Source organism: Centruroides vittatus, unplaced genomic scaffold, assembly GCF_030686945.1.
Source record: "Centruroides vittatus isolate TY-2023 unplaced genomic scaffold, ASM3068694v2 contig_7, whole genome shotgun sequence".
In the NCBI taxonomy this organism is placed as follows: domain Eukaryota; kingdom Metazoa; phylum Arthropoda; class Arachnida; order Scorpiones; family Buthidae; genus Centruroides; species Centruroides vittatus.
The window spans coordinates 3,036,365-3,054,243 of NW_027122442.1; the positions used below are offsets into that span (position 1 = coordinate 3,036,365).

The 17,879-nt window shown below is 30.8% G+C and overlaps 1 protein-coding gene across 1 annotated transcript; it reads right to left on the minus strand.

Annotated features, from left to right (window-relative positions):
- Window positions 1-1,624: 1,624 nt before the first annotated feature.
- On the minus strand, window positions 1,625-13,051 carry LOC136980505 (uncharacterized). Its single transcript, XM_067276645.1, has 4 exons — window positions 12,953-13,051; window positions 9,432-9,573; window positions 3,660-3,802; window positions 1,625-2,011 (listed from the first exon to the last, which is right to left on the minus strand). Exons 2-4 carry the CDS (start codon window positions 9,552-9,554, stop codon window positions 1,903-1,905), a joined length of 375 nt encoding a protein of 124 aa, XP_067132746.1. The 5' UTR covers window positions 9,555-9,573; window positions 12,953-13,051; the 3' UTR covers window positions 1,625-1,902.
- Between the last annotated feature and the right edge of the window lie 4,828 nt (window positions 13,052-17,879).

A 17,879-nucleotide genomic window follows, 5' to 3' on the forward strand; every position in this document is an offset into this window, starting at 1 on the left:
AGAGTTTTATCTTTATTAATATTTCAAAAATTTTAAAACATTTTTCATTTATTATCTTTAGCTGAATTTTTTAGAATGTAAAAGCCAAATTTGATCAAACTTTGTTTAAAAACATTTCTGAGACTAAACAGACAATTTAATTTATTCATATTAGTGTTTTTTGAACTTGAATAAAATGCTGAAAACAGCATTTCATTCAATTAGAAATTGAGCCTGCCATAAATATTGGAATAATGTTGCAACATATAAAAATTTTAAAAAATGAAATGACGACTAGTATTGCTATACTTAATAGTATTACTTGATAAATTTCAAAAAATACTGCTACAAACAAATTTTTGCTGAGATTTATATGGATCTTTGATAACAGATAAAAATGTTTGACAATATTTTGATATATACATATGTTATACTACAATAAAGTGGTTTTGTTATGCATTTTTCTGAATAAAATTAGAGAAATCAGCTGATGCCTTTATGAATAATTGTTCAGGGTAACAGTTAAAGTATCAGAACAAATATGTAAACCAGAGCTGTGAAGTTAGAGTCAGAAGCAAATTCATTGCTAGAGGAGTGGAGTTGGTCCACTTTTGTTGATTGTAACTCCTGGTTTTTTATTTTGTACTTTATATTAAGCTCTTAGAATCTCCTATCTTGCATTATAGAAGCTTCCTATAATGCAATATCTTATTTTATGATAATTCCCCCAACTTTATGATCTTTCTTTGCATATCACTAATTACGGCTAAAATTTTCTTTTCAGAAATTTATATTCAAATACATTCTGTATTGGCTACTCCTAATTTTTATTGTCAAAAGAACTGTATAAAATGACTAAGAAGACTTAGGTTAAATCTAGTGTTTTTGAATACTTTACAAAGCCGTAGAAAGAAGGGAAATGTGGTCTGGCCCATAAATGATAAGCAGTTACCATGGTTATGGATGGGCATGATCCTCTAATTTCTTTATAAAGATTTCGTTTTCAATTTTTACCTAGTTAGTTCAACTTCTCTAAATTCTAAACTTCCTTAAGTAGAAAGATATTGTGTGTAGCTGGGGAGAGAGAAAGCAATATCTTAGCGATAAATTCTTCCTTTTTAGAAAAGTCTATTGGTTTGGTCTGACAGTGTTGCAAGTTAGCAGGTGAATTGAAATTATAATTATATTCATAACAAAAAGTGGTCCAGCCATGACTGGACCACTCTTTGCTACTAATCTCATTCCTTTGGCCTTGCTTTACAATAATTACAGATGCAAAGCATTTTGTGTATAAATGAGGGGCTGAAGATAATAGTGGTGATAACAAAAACCTGTGAAAAAATATAAATACTTTTAGTGGTTTCAACAGGAATGCTGAGCCCACCAGTGGCCAAGTGGTCTTCATTCACTGAACACTGAGAGTTCAGTCGTGGGTTTGTACAATGCTCGGACAGGCTGGCCACATGGAGTTTTCTGGGTTTCCTCCATGTCTGTAATGCTTAAATAGAGGCCAGTTTCCCTTCAAAAGATCTCCCGAAAGGCATCCCCTAGGCAGATCTCCCAAGTGTTGCATTGCCGTAACTTCACTAAACAAACAAACAATAGAAATGCTTGATGTTATATTGAAAAAGTAGCCTGATGATTTAGTTAGTAGTGATGAAATGCAATTATGATTTAATATAATTAAAGTATATTTTAAATTATTATTTAGAGGCAGGAGCCAAAGTCAGATACTCTAAAATTCTGCAAGTCAGGGTTGGACCTTCTAAAATTTATCAGTTGGAGTCAGATTTGAGAACTTGTCAACCAACTCCAAAACCCTAGTATAAAAAGTTGCACTCCTTGTCTTCTTACATCATAATTTAAATTTTTTATCATTACTACATACAATCTGTTTAATATAAAACTAAAGCCATAAAAAGATCAATTTAAAATAATAAATTTAATAACCTCTTCAAATCTTGGTGTTGATGTTTTACCTTCCATATTAGGTATCCAGTAATTAAATGGCTGTTTCATGTTTGTATGATCCCTAAAAATAATATAAATTAAATTACATTGTAATTATTCATTTAAAAAAACTATATTTAACTAAAATAAAACTGAAATAATACACAACCATCAGAATAATATCGTAAAAAGAAAAAAATTAAATATAATTAAATTTATACAAATAAAAAAAACTAAATTTCACAAAAATAAAGTTTACAGTCATGCAATAATAAGGGTATTCAAAGTGAGAAATTTTTCTCATTTTTAGAAAAGCTGATTTATGGAAAAGCTCTATATCAAGAACATGCCTACAGACAATGATTTTAGATAAAGTTCTAGATGTTAGTTGTCATAAGAATCTGATAAAAATAATTTATAGTTTTTTAATAATGCAGTTTTTCAAATTTACTAAACATCAAAATAGGATTTTACATTTTTCATGATGACTTATCCTATTTTTAGAACATCGTTATTTTTATCTCAATTAACCTGAGGATGGCCAATCGATTTGGCCGAAAACGTTAGTTATGTTTTAATAAATTTTTCTCAGCAACTTAAGGTGTTGTGGTGTAGTTTAAATTTTTCTGTCAACTTAGGATATCATACAGCAAAAATCTAAAAATGTTATGAACAATCTACACTAAAGACACTATGTTCAACACCCAAGTGCGTAAGTAGTATGAAAAATTCAAAGAATGTATGAAAGATATAGAATAGTGATTCTCAATGTTATTGATTTACAGATCACATAAACTGAGTCACAGATGAACTGTAGACCACCTATGTTCCCATTCATTTCCTATCCTGTAAATATCACCTTAGATAATAATAGATTGAGTGCTGAAATATCTCTAATGTGGGAAATACATGATGTATAAAAAATGTTCTTTTCTCTGCCTAAACAGCATAGAATTGCATTTTGGAAAAATGTAATTCTTTACTGTTTAGTCAGATCTGTATATCACTTGGCAAATGATACTGCCAGACCAATCTGCGGATCATCTGGCACATGCTAATGAGCAACCAATGACCCCACACCAAACTTTGATAATGACTAATGTAGATGATGATCCATATCCAGAGAGATCAGTGATGTGCATAATGCTGAAGTTATTGCTAAAATTAAAACATTTAGACAAGACCAACTAGCAATCAAGAATCTGGCCCAGACTGGTTATTTTTGACTCTATCTTGTATACATAAATATGAAAAACTAAAACAGAATTGTTAATTGATATCTAAAATTACAAAAGTATATCAAATAATTTATATAATGCTGTATCCACAGAATTGTAATAAAGTTTTTCTATGGCCTCTACAGGAAATAGAATCCACATTTGTCTAGATTGTTGTATAATTCCAACCCTGTCTCAGTTGTAGATTTAATCAAGATGTAAGAAATCACGAAACAGCTTAGTAGCTATATCTCAGTGCAAATGTTGCATCTATTTGCATTCTTTTAAATATGTTGACCATGTGCAGTTTGTCACTCATATAAAATAGTATATGTACTGTTAACCCTAATGTAAAGAACTGTATATATACTTTTACATGCTCAGTCTGAATCATGAATCTGTCTTTAACTGAGGTTCTATGCAGCAAGACACAAGAGCTAATGACAAAACAAAATGATAGGCTTATACTAAACCAATAAATTATTAGAATAATAATTTCAATAAAGAAGTTACTTCATTTGGTTGTTTAAAATCCATGTATCATCATCATCAAAATTTTGATTTGGTTTTGCATACTCAGAATCTTCAATAAGTTCACTGGCATCATCATCATCATCAATCAAATCATCAAATGCTGTTGATAATAAATCTTGCAACTGAAATTTTAAAAGAATTATTTTATGAATATTTTTAAATGTTAATATTAAATGCTTTTATTTTAATTAATAAATTCTTCATAAAAATATTAGCTTTTAATATTCCTAGAATTTCAAACAGTAATCAATTATACATTATCAGAAATTAAACAAATATCCTTTAATTATAATTTTAAGAAATTTAATCAATCTATTTCAATCTATAATTTTTGATGATATTAAAATTTAAAGAAAGATTATTATTGTAATAAATAATGAAAATATAATATATTTTTCAACTCATTTTAAAGTGGTAAGATGAATGTTTACAATCCAGAATTATAAAATATCATAAGTATGCAATGCACAAGGTACCACTGTATCATGCTTGCTTGGTTGCCAAAAAGTATTTGAGAGAAACTTCTTAATAAAGTGAACTCCAATACAGTAGTTTATTATTTTAGTTATAATTTTTAAAAAGCTTTGAGTTGTTTTCACATTAAATTGATTCATTTCACTTCTGATAAATATTTTGTATTTTAGCAACAGGAAGTTTAGGATAGTCAAAAACACTCTAGATGTTAAATAATAGAAAATTCTCAAAAACTCTGTCTTCAGAATATTCTGAAGGATAATGTGAATAATTCTCATTGATAACCTTTGCAAGGATATTCTCACAATTATTATTACTGAGAATTTTACAACTTAATTTCATTGAATCTAAAGAAACATTTTATTACTTAGTTATCATTATTTTACAAATACTTATTTCATATAAAAACAAAATCCACTTATCAGTTCATCCTACCACTGAATAATAAATACAAATTATTTCAATACATATTTAGAAAAAGTAGACTACTCTGAAATTAACACCATCAAACCACTCTGTCTATCAATAGTTTCAATTGAATATGTTATACCAGAAGTTCCTAATTTATTTTTATCATGAAATCTTTTTCATCTTAATAAAAAATGTTAGAACCCTGCAGATATCAATGAATTAAAGCATATAGGTAGCCGCTTCACTTAAAACCAAACCAAAAATAAAACTACAATTAAAAATAATATCAAAATTAATTAATTTAAACTGAAATAAAATCAATTAAAAATTAAAAGAATATTTTTAAAAACTGTTTAATACTTGTTTTGAAGTTTTCAATTGTAAATCAAATTTATTTTTTATTTATATCTTGAATTCTTTTTAAGGTTATGATTTTTTAATGATTTTCTACCTTTAGTTTATGTTTTACTGTTTTTATAGTTTCCATTACCTTGTCAAACATTATATCTAGGGATTGCAATCCAGCAGTGTTTTGAATCCAGCTGGATCTTTGCTGGATTGAAATCATTCCAGCTGGATCCAGCGCGGATGTATTTTTGGTGCAATAAAGTGTTATCTGTCTATCTATCTATCCTGCAATTTATGTTTTTTTAATGAAATAAAACATTTTTTAAAATACTTAAAAAGCTTTTATTATTTAGACTGGTCACTAAAAATCAGTAAAACTTCTTACACATTTAGGTAGTAAACTTAACTTTGGTTCGGTTTAACATTTGAAATAGAGATAATTAACTTAAAATGTTTAGTTAGATTATAATTATAATGTAATCTTTAAGTTAAATAATAGCAAAGATAATTCTACTGATTAATTTATATTAATATATTATAATAATGTAAGGAGGGATAATCAGTGGCTAAGTAGCTATCAGTCTTACCAGTTTTTATATATAGGCTCTACATATTAGTCTGTAGTTATTTATAGGTATATAAAACTATGTACTGGAAGTAGAATAAGTTAAATAAACTACACCTTTATCAATCCAGCAAAATTTAATAAAATAATAACGTTTTCAATCGTTTTTAACAATCTTCCTCGGTTACAAAAAAAAACAGAACATTAAATATAGAACATAAAATGTGTTCGGAATAAATATAAAAATTAACGGAAAACGCCCAAACGGACAAAATATAGATAAATAAACAAAATAAATAGCGGAAAAAATATATACAGGGTGTTTTCTTTAAACTGACGGTACTCAGAAACATCTGTAGAGCAATCTAGCAGCCGGACTGTCGCCAAATTTGGGAGAGTGACTAAGGATGACATGGAAAAGAGATTCCGCAAAGAAAAAAGTAGTACCTAAATTCGCCAGTAGAGGAGGATTTGGCGCTGTTGTAGCGAAAAAGCTACCAGCACTTCACTGAAGAAAGGGTCATCAGTCACTTTTTTCCACTTGCATGGGCCGCCTCGCTCCCCGGATCTAACCCCATGTTACTTTTTCCTGTGGGGTTACTTAAAGTCCAAGGTCTATCTTGGTAGTGTCCCAAACTTGATGACCTTGAAGGACAACATTTCTCAAACTGTGATGAACATTCCTGCAGACATGTTATGTTCGGCCATAGAGAACACGATGTTCAGGATTCAATGAGTTGTCCAGCAGGACAGTGATCACATTGAAGAAAGGAGAAGGTTATTTGCTGATTAATTAAACTTTAGTTATTACACTGAAACCTCTATCTGATTATTCATTTGTGTGTTTGTTAATTGCAGCTGGATTTTATGCAGATTCTTAGCTGTTTTGCCACAACAGCGCTAAATCCACCCCTACTGGAAAATTTGGGTTCTACTATTTTCTTCGCGGTATCTCTTTCCCATGTCGTCCTTAGTCACTCTTCCAAATTTGGCGACAGCCCGGCTGTTAGATTGCTCTACAGATGTCTCTGAGTACCGTCAGTTTAAAAAAAAACACCCTGTATATAAGATCCAATGAAACCAGCATTGTCCGTTAATAACATTAATTAATGTAAAAGGAGATAGTAGACAATAAGTCCGCATCTCTATGGTTTATACAACCAGTTGTCATGTGCGCCTTGCAGATTTCCAATCTCTCAAGATGTTTGACCGTTTGCCTATTCGTCGTCGTTTTTATAATTGCCGCTCGATCCCATTGGATGTTAACATCTTTCTCTCTTGCGTATGATGGCAGCGCAGTGTTGTTAAGGTTCTTACTGATTGCATACTTGTGCTCTTGAGCCTTTGTTTTAAACTGCGCATCGTTGCACCCGCATAAACAAGCTTGGAATTGAAACGTTGGTTGCGTAAAGACACCAAATATATACCCGTTGTTGAATTCCAATCCTCTTTCTTTTTATCGTTTCTTAAAAGTTTGAAAACTGGGATTACGTTGGTATACAATACGAAAATTATTAAACTTGGCAGTACATCTATGTATCTTGTTTAAAAATGGAATGTAATTAAGCACTATTCTTTTTTACATTTATTCCAAACACATTTTATGTTCTATAGTTAATGTTGTATTTTTTTGTAACTGAGGAAAATCGTTAAAAGCGATTGAATACGTTATTATTATTAATAAATTTTGTTGGATTGATTAAGGTATAGTTTATTTATAAGTAATTTAATTATTAGTGTTAGTAAAGTAGTGAGTAAGTAATTAGTAGCAGTCTAGTAGTTAGCAAAGCGGCAACGCGACGACATAGACTTTTGCGCAATTAATTAGAAAGTTAATTGAGTATTTGTGGATCCAGCAAGCCGAAGAATGCGCTGGATCCAGCTGGATTGCTGGATGAGGGATCCAGCAATTGCAATCCCTAATTATATCATGATTTCAGTTCATTCCATTACCGATAAATTGGTTCCCACTGTTTAGAAAGCTATAAATAACTTTAGCACATGTTTTGTTTAGTCAGATGGAGTCCTCATATCATCATACAAAGACTATCTGAGACTACAACAATTACACTTCAAATCCCAAATCTATATTGACACATTCATACATCACTAGATCAATGGATTTTATTGTGAAACCCCAAATTTTTATCGGCAGAACCCTGGGGTTGGCACTGTATAACAAGTTGGAAATTGGTGTTATACAGTGGTGCCTTGTACTTCAAATTTAATTCATTCCAGGAGGTCATTCGAACTCTGAATTCATCTGAATTAATTTTTCCCATTAGATATAATGGAAAGTGAATTCCCAGACCCTAAACAATACCCATTTTAATAAACTTAAAACATAAAATACACATGATTTAACATAAAAATAACTAAGGGGCCATCCATAAATTACGTAAGGTATTTTGGAGTGGGTGGGGGTCAAGGATTTCTTACGATTTCTTACTCAGGGGTAGGGGGTAATAGATCTCGTCTTACGTAATATTCTTATTTTTATTTTTTGATCTCGTTGAGTGGTGGAGTTTTGAATTTGGCTTCAATTTGGCGGTTTCTATTAAGAACGCTCGTTGTACCAACACCATCTCGTGTGACATGATAGAATAATAACGCTAGCAGACTCACGCTCTATACATTTTTTATCATGGGAGAAAGGCAGTGTAGTGGTTTCTCTCGTTTTGTTTTATTTTGTATGATGTTTCTGTTTACACGTGTAGTAGCTAGTCGATCCGTCAAAGTTTTTTGCGTCCTTTTGTGAAAATTAAAATTAATATAAAAATGAATATTATGACGTTGATTAATGATAATAACAACAAAAAGATTGTTGATAATTAAAAAATAAAGTTCTTAAAATAAATTGTTCATTCGAATTCATTAAATTTTTATATTTTTAAATTTGTTCACATAAAGTCTTTTATAAATAATAGTACATATTAATTAACTAATTAATAATTATATATTTTGGACCTAAGATTTTTAGGGTTTCATAAAAAAAATTTGTTTTGTTAAAATCTTTTTTTTTAAATCATGCCTAAATATTACGTAAGATAGGAAAGGGGAGGGGGATCAAAGAAAATATTACGGTTTCTTACACAGGGGTGGGTGGGGGTCTAGAATGGCTGAAATTGCCCTTACGTAATTTATGGACGGCCCCTAAATTTTCCCACAGTTGGTTATATATTAGTAAATAACACCAACAAAATCTTCAAAATTAAACCAGCAAATATATTTTAATATAAATATGTTATGAATAAGTGCTTTCAATCCTTAAGGCATCCAATTGTGTTATAAAAATAACACAATTAGATGCCTTAATAATAAATTAAAACACGAATATCATAAATAAAATACATAAATACTGTATAATAAAATGAAAACTGCATTTATTGGTCCACACTGTGGACTTCTGCATCTTAACATAGATGTGTGATTTAATTATAACATTTGTGAAATTTAACATATATATAATATTAGATTTTATTTTTTGTTTAGAATCTTACTTTAAACTCTGTACTACACATTTTGTTTGAATAAAATCGAGTGGTAATGTCAGTTAAAAAGCATATCAAGCATATCAATAAATATCACACAATACAGTATAAATAAGCAAATCCACCAAAAATAAAGCAAAAAAAGCACTGAAAACATACAAGAATAATGCAAAAGTGAGAGCAAGAAATGACTTGGACACACAACATTGCATTTATGCATCAAACACATTTTTTCACTACATGCGCAGTTTGAGGCAAATTTTTTTCAAATTTTGCATTTAAACTCTGAAACGTTTGAAATTAGAACTGTTCAAAGTATGAGATATTACTGTATATTGGAAAAACAAATTTCTTTCTCCCTGACTCTTCATTTGAAGATGAACTTATGCAAATGAAAATTCCTTTATTTATAAATAAACCTGTTACATAAATCTTAACTATATAAAGTAATTTTGCATATACCTCTTTTTGTTTTTGTCTTTCATCTTCTGCTGCTTCTGCTTCCTCATTATCTTGAGATATAATGTTTTCAATATTAAAATTAATAGCAGACTCTGGATTATATAAAGTTAGTCCAGAATCCATTCCAATTGCTTATTGTTATCTAAATATAAGATAAAAATAAAATTTTAATACATTTAGTAGTTACACTTTTTAAGTATTAATAAAAATGTTATTTTACATTTTAAAGTAATTATTAATATATGTATATATACAGGGTGGTCCACATAAAGGTTATAGGCCAGAATCAATCAATTCTTTATTAAACCATATAGGGCTACCCTTATCATCACGGTTATAGAAAACCAAAATAATAATTCAAAATTACATTTTAAATCTTCCTTTAAACAATAAATAAACTTGAAGACATTGTAAATTTTTTAAAATTAATATAAATGCATGAATATATATTTTATAAAATTAGTATAGAGATGATTGATTTTAGCAATAATTTAGTATGATAAATAAAACTTTATTAAGTAAATTAACAAAATTAATTTGTAATATTTTTTCCTTTTGAGGTTCAAAATTTTTACAAAAGAATTAAATTGACCAAGGAATTCTCTGATCAATCACAAAAAAAGTACAATTTTGATCTGTAAACAAACAATTTGTTTTCTAAATCTTAAACGAAGCTTGTTTACATGCATACGAAAGTGAATAATTGTTTAACTTATAAAATTTATAGAATCTTTATCCCAATTGTGTAAACAAAATTTCTAGTTTCTACGATTGGAACATTTACAACACACAAGAAATAAGGGTAAAGTGTGAAATGTTCTTTTGGCCTCTTGTGGAAGAAGGCAAAAAGAATGTTTAAATTTTCTAAAAAATGACCCTCTTGATACACCATTCTCATCATATTTGTAAGTAATTTTACTATTAAATTGGTAAATTTTACATAAAACATGATGTTTTCTCAATTAAGAATATTAATTGATACGAAATCAAAGGCCTTGATAAGTCAGGAAAAAAAAGTGAAGAAAAAACAGAAATCTCCCTTTTTTAAAAAAGTAAACTGAATAAGATTATCAAGTACAAATATGGCCTCCACATATCCTTTCTCTTTTAAAATTGCAAGATATTATGTGCCTTAATCCACTTAATCAATACATTGTCCAAAACTGTCTAAAAACTAAATAAAGCTCGAGTGTCTCAGTTGGTACAAGCTTGGGTTTTCTCTGTAAATTTGTAGACAGTCCCCTAGTGATGCAGTCAATAGACACAATGTACTGGTACATATTTTGGAATCAGAAAATCCCCATCTAGTAAGACAGCATATTTGTGACAGTCCCTTAAACATCTTATTACAGGATCACATTATTGAATATTTCTTCTTACACAAAAATGCAATTGATACAAACATATTTCTTGTCATGCTGATTAATTATGCTAAATCCCAAATGAAACAAAGGCAGTCTACTTGTATTCTTTCAACTGGATGGAAAAAATCTGTTCATTGGACATAAATTTTTTATGATACTTTGAATGAGCAGGAATGGATAGGAATAGAATAGGCCAATTTATGGTCCCTAATGTCACCAGACATAAGTATAGTTTCCAACCATCAGCATTTGACACTTTCTAACAGCAATTTGTATGCTCCATCAGTGGACAGACTGCTTTTCCCTTTTGTAGGCATTTTTAAAGAATTTGATATTATCACATAAACACTTTATTTAATGAGTCTAACATCAATCTATACACCAAAGACACTATGTATTTCATTACGAACGACTGAAGCAAACCAGAACAACGTTCTCAAATTCCTTCAATTGGGAAAGAACCAAGATTGATATTTTTATATATTTATTTGAATTTTAGCTCAAATATGATAATTTTAACTGGCAGATAAGATAAATTGCATCTTCAAATCTGCCAACATTAGTGCCATTGTGTTGGCAGTTAAATCAATTATGGTTGACTCATCAGCAGAAGGAAACAAGTTACTTTTACGTTATACCAAATTATCTAGCAGAGCTAGTTTCTCTGCCCAAAATGAAGAAACATCTAATTCATCACTTAAGAATATACAGGCCATACAGTATGAACTTTCTAAAGAAAAGAAACTAGATGGTTCTTTGAGATTTGTGGGATTTTACAAAGTTTTGTAATCTTTGTAAAATAGTAAGGCTGATGACAGTTTTACCACACAGCATTGCTGGGTGGCAAAAGAAAAAGATATTCAATATGGTAAGAAAAAGACCTAGATAGAAAATAAATAACCAAAAAATTATTGTCCTTAATAATTGCAGTGAAAGTCAATAAACTGACTAATAGAAACTGTCATGAGTACATTGTACCGTAACAAAAGAAATTATTAACAAAGCAAAACATGGCACAAAGGCATATAATAAGAGGCACTCGTCATGCAATATCAAGATTCACAACACATCAAGATGGAACACATGATAAATCTAGGTGTAGATTTATGATATGTCCCGTAAAATATCTGACCTTTCTTAAACTGTGATGTTAAAGATTATAAAGCTATTTCCATACTCTTCACAGTGTTTATGGCAATAGCTTTATAAGATATCATATGCAGAGATAACATTAAATTTTGTTTATTAAAGGTATTTAATATCAGCAATCTGCAATATCAATGTTAATAAAGAATTTTTTCAGTTTTTACGCTATCAGCATTTTTATTCAAAAATCAGTGTTTTTCTACCATCCCAGCTATTCCCCATTCTAAAGGTTGGCAAGTATGCATAACGATACTGGATTTCTTTCCTTAGAGATATGTTAAAAATTTGGTGTAAACGACAGTCATTCAGATATGAAAACATTACGAGAGCAGATTATATAAACAGTCAAAAATGTTAGAAAATATATATGAGTTTCTGAATATTGTATATCAATACAATATTCAGTTAATGTTACCCTAGGTATCGAAGATGGCGGCTCGTCTCCGATTCCAGCAAACAGAAGCAAGGAAACAGTGGGGATGCATGTTCTGACCTAACCTATTCTAATAAATTACCATAATTACTGGCAACCAAATTATTAGAATAGGTTACGTTTTGGAAAATGTGCATCCCCAGTTTCCTTGCTTCTATTTGCTGGAATCGAAAACGAGCTGGCATCTTTGATACCTAGAGTAACAAAGGGTAACAAAGGTTAACCCAATATTCAAGAGTACTCGATGAACTTTATTACAGTTCAAATAAAAAATTTTTATAGTCTTTAACTTGTGTATACTGTAGATAAAAAACTTAATATTTGTATACAATTGCTAACCTACGATAGTAATAACTATTTTGTAACCAACTGATCAGGATAATAGTTTATAGACACTGACTCTTCAATACAGTATTTAGAACGTGAAATAGTATTTACTAGTATCGAGATGATCACATTCAACAATTGACATTTAAGAGAATTTATTATTATTTTTTAATATAAAAATTAATTCTGTAATTTGCATCAAGTAATAAATTATTTAGCACAAAACATGTCAATAGCAGAAATTGCTTTACCTGGTTGATAATTTAAATTGTTATTAAGATTTTCTTAAATGACTTTCGAAGCAGCCGCCATGAAGATACACAACGCCATCTGCATAATTACTGTTTTTAATGTATACAAGTAATAAATACATTAAATCAATTGAAAAAATAAAGCGCATTGTATTTCTTCCTATTATTTATAAACAGTGAAAAGGGAAACTATAAAATGTTTAAATTTTGCATAGTTTATAACATTGGATTACATCAGAGATAGGCTTTTCCAGGCCGATAGTGGGTTCGGTGGATTCTTAAGTTTCGTTTCACTGCTCATTACTATACCAAAATTTTCGTTCTATCTGTACACATATAACACTTATAACAAAATTGGGCCGGGTGCTTCAAGTGCTTTTTTTTTAAACTCTTTCCGTCCTATAGGCACTAAGAGGGCCTCTATTAGCAGGCCCATTATGGGTTTGGCCAAGCCCACAACGGCGTAGTTGGATAGTGAGGATGGGGCCCGACATACTTAAACGGTCCACCAAAAAATTTCCGGGAATTTTTCCACCCTCCGGATTCGATCCCGGGTTACCCGGAGTGGTAGGCTGTCATTTTGATCGCTCGGCCATCCGGCCGCTAATGCTGCAGCGTTGCTTAGGTAGTGATGTAAACTTTCATGGCAGCTACTGTACTGTGTTGTAACCTTTATTTTGTGAATTTTGTTAATTTCGTTCGTGTTCGATTGTTTTTAAATTTAAATGATAGTACAGTAGTGAAAATTGAAGAAAAAATTTTGTACTGAGTGAGTGAGAAGAGTAAAGACAACAGCGAGGTTGCGGCCGACGTTTTCAACGCGAAAACGTGTACGTCGGACGTTCAGTGCCGCCTTCCTGTAAGCCTAGAAGTTTGACAATGACGTTCGGGACGTCGAGCATGATTCCACTGACGTTCAAACGCCGTTGTCAAACTTCTGGGCTTACAGGAAGGCGACACTGAACGTCCGACGTACACGTTCTCGCGTTGAAAACTTCGGCCGCAACTTCGCTAGTAAGTTTATTTGAAGTTCCGATGAATATGCCAAAACGTTGAGCGATAGGAGTTGCAACTCAAAGCCTCATTCAATCCTCCGTTGTTTGAATAAATATGACTAAATATTCCCTAGACTTTATTTATTTATCCTGTAGGCCTATACCATCTTATTTAGAAGGTATAACCCTGCACTAGAGTATGACCTATTTAGGTTTACGTTCATTCATTTTTTTAACGATAGGACAAAGAAAGTTTCCAAAAAAATTATGCAGTGTACGCTAAATAAGCGTCCTTAATCACGAATGTTAAATGTTCTAGAAAAAAAAGAACCACAAAAAAAAACGATTTGTAATATTGATATTCAACGACCAACAGCGCCAATGAGAAGAGAGAACTGGGGGTTTTCTCCTGCGTCTGGAGAAAAATTAATGGTTCGTAGTGGTTCCAACTCCTATCAAAAAAGCAAAAGACCTTCTGTAGCACCCATACCCCATACAAGCTCTGTGACTGACGATTGACCACATTCACGTCAAAGCACTGTAGACAATACTTATACTTGCTCGCTGAAAAGAACACGGTGTCTTGTGAAAGACGTGCACGTTTAATGTATTTGAACAATGATGCGAACATTTGGTCTATAGTTTGGTCAAAGACTGCATTGTGGTGTTACTTCGGCCGTTCACGGAAGTGAACTGGACCTTTATGTTATTTTACGTTCACACCATTGACCGTAACGTATATATACAGTATATGTAATAGAAGATCTGTACATTTCTAAACCTTTAACATGAACCAAATTTTTTATAGTTACTCTATAATATCATGCGGAAAATAAAGGCTACCATAAAGTAGCCTATATTTTACGCATGATATTATAGAGTACCTAAATAAACCAATTTCATTCCCTTGATACTTTGTAATAATTTAAATTTAATGCATTATTATATAAGCAAGCATTGCGTAATAATTAATAAAGGCATTACACAGTCTAGGAATTATAGTGATTTCAGAGTATGGGATTGTATCTGGTTTTGGAAGGTCTGCTGAAATAACGCTTTGATTTGAGTTGGCCTAAGATAACCAAACTTTTAATAGTTTTAATCATAGTTTGTCTTTATGTACTTCTCGCCGGCCATATCTCCTTGTTAAATACAAATTTTGCAAGAATTAAGCCTGCACCAGGTTTAAACATTGACATTCGCAAATAAATAAATGAAAACATACCTCATCAAAATGCTTAGAATAAATCTTCCACTTTTCGTCCACCAGCAGCCAGGCGAACACTCGTGGTTTCACGCCTGGCCAATGGTCTGACCTCGTGGAATTTCCGTGTTTTCATGCTAGTAAGGGGCCGTCCATAAATTATGTAAGGGCGATTTCGGCCATTCTAGACCCCCACCCACCCCTGTGTAAGAAACCGTAATATTTTCTTTGATCCCCCTCCCCTTTCCTATCTTACGTAATATTTAGGCATGATTTAAAAAAAAAGATTTTAACAAAACAAATTTTTTTTATGAAACCCTAAAAATCTTAGGTCCAAAATATATAATTATTAATTAGTTAATTAATATGTACTATTATTTATAATGACTTTATGTGAACAAATTTAAAAATATAAAAATTTAATGAATTCGAATGAACAATTTATTTTAAGAACTTTATTTTTTAATTATCAACAATCTTTTCGTTATTATTATCATTAATCAACGTCATAATATTCATTTTTATATTAATTTTAATTTTCACAAAAGGACGCAAAAAACTTTGACGGATCGACTAGCTACTACACGTGTAAACAGAAACATCATACAAAACAAAACAAGAGAGAAACCACTACACTGCCTTTCTCCCATGATAAAAAATGTGTAGAGCGTGAGTCTGCTAGCGTTATTATTCTATCATGTCACACGAGATGGCGTTGGTACAACGAGCGTTCTTAATAGAAACCGCCAAATTGAAGCCAAATTCAAAACTCCACCACTCAACGAGATCAAAAAATAAAAATAAGAATATTACGTAAGACGAGATCTATTACCCCCTACCCCTGAGTAAGAAATCGTAAGAAATCCTTGACCCCCACCCACCCCAAAATACCTTACGTAATTTATGGACGGCATCTAATCACCTAAATAGGAACATTTCCCATAAAAGACGGCACCCCCTTCGGCAGATCGCCTAAGTGTCGTGTTACCGTATACCAGGGATGGCGAACCTTTTTGAGTTTGCGTGCCATATTGTAAGCATACTTAGTTTTAAAGATGTTAATGCGTACCAAAGTCTTAGATTCCTAATAATGATATTTAAAGAAATTAAACGAATATCCTTTAATTCGAATAAATGTCAAAAATCTGATTGAAAAAAGGATGATTTAAAAAAAAAAACAAAAATCATATCATACATTACGTGCCAGATGATTTCTCTTACGTGCCACTTTGGGTACGCGTGCCATAGATTCGCCACCCCTGCCCTATACGAAAGCCAACTAAACAAGTACTTGTAATAAGTTTAAAGCGTTTTCTTTTTATTTCGAAATCCATTCTCGTAATACTGATATTAGGATAGTTTCTTTTCTTTTACGAGGAATAATTGAATGGAAGATTTTTCTATTGTTATTCGAACATAAATATACGAAATAGACATTCTTTCTGTCTTAAAACTGCTTTAACTTCTCTTAAATCAATTAATAAATTCTTAAAAATAGCTAAAAATATATATGCTATTTCAATAAATCATTTTTAAATAAAATGCTGTCATTCCACATTTTTGCTTTAAGAACAAAATAGTCTTAATTTAAAACTTTATTAATTTATGGTTTTGTATTATCCAATGTACTACATGTGTAACTTTCATAAATTTTAATATGTGTATATACCGATACAGTAAAATTTGTATGATGCAAACTAGAAAAGTTTGTAATAAACTTATATATTAATATAAACGATTGATATTATTTTACATTTTGTTTTGTCATATCAATATAAAAAATAAAACTCATGACAGATATAAAAAACGCCCTTTTGCCTCCATGTGTAAGAAGGCTTGCAGACAAGAGGGCCTGCAAGAGGGAACTCTTAAAAAAATTAAACAAAAGAAAAATGATTCAAAATCTGTAATCGTTAACTGAAACTTTATTGAGGTTAACAATATAGAAATAAATTCAAACAATCTCATATCTCTAAAATAGCTGCTTGGTGAAAAATGTTGGCCTTTTCTTGAAAAAAAATCATCTGCTGTCAGGTACTAAAAAATCCTAGTATGATTCGGTATGATAGTTACCGAAAGTATTCGATCAAACTTTCAAAACATAATTTACTATTATAATTACCAAAATTATAGTTTTATCTTCAATGCATCTCTTAAGGCCGCAGGAATAACTGAAAAAAAAAATTACAGTTTAGTTTCTATGAAGTAAACAGCGAATACTGTTCGTTTATTTAATGGTGTTTCAATAGAATTTGTTTTCTTTGTATATCAAAACAAATCACAGGAAATACACGGAGATTAACTATCATTTATTTATTTATATCAGTAGTCTTCAAACTTCAACAGCTATGGAACTCTCATACCGAAGTATTTTTGTTGAACTCTCTAAGTAATAAAGTTAAAAGGAATAGTTTAAAAAAGACTTCGTTGCTGCTGTTTTTTTATTTTCTAAATAATAAAGCTTCTCACAGTTACGTAAGATACAGTTTATAAATCTTTAATTTTTAATTAGTTCTACAGAAATTATAAAAATAAGAATTCCTTAAAAAATTTTCTTTTTCGTAGTCCTTAAAGTTTACTTGCCGAACTTTAAGGTTCTGCAGAACACAGTTTGAATACCACTGATTTATTTTAACAAAACATTAGACGGCCGGATGACCGATTCGATCCCTGACTTCAGGCGGTCTGTCCCGGATACAGTGGCCAAATGGATAAAACTACTGAACAT

What these genes read in the sequence shown, in the direction of transcription:
- LOC136980505 (XM_067276645.1), bottom strand. Translation starts at nt 9,554, where the DNA reads ATGGATTCTGGACTAACTTTATATAATCCAGAGTCTGCTATTAATTTT. An exon ending in AAAGACAAAAACAAAAAGAG is followed by an intron (nt 3,803 to 9,431) that starts GTATATGCAAAA and finishes TTAAAATTTCAG; the next exon opens with TTGCAAGATTTATTATCAAC. An exon ending in ATTTTAAACAACCAAATGAA is followed by an intron (nt 2,012 to 3,659) that starts GTAACTTCTTTA and finishes TATTATTTTTAG; the next exon opens with GGATCATACAAACATGAAAC.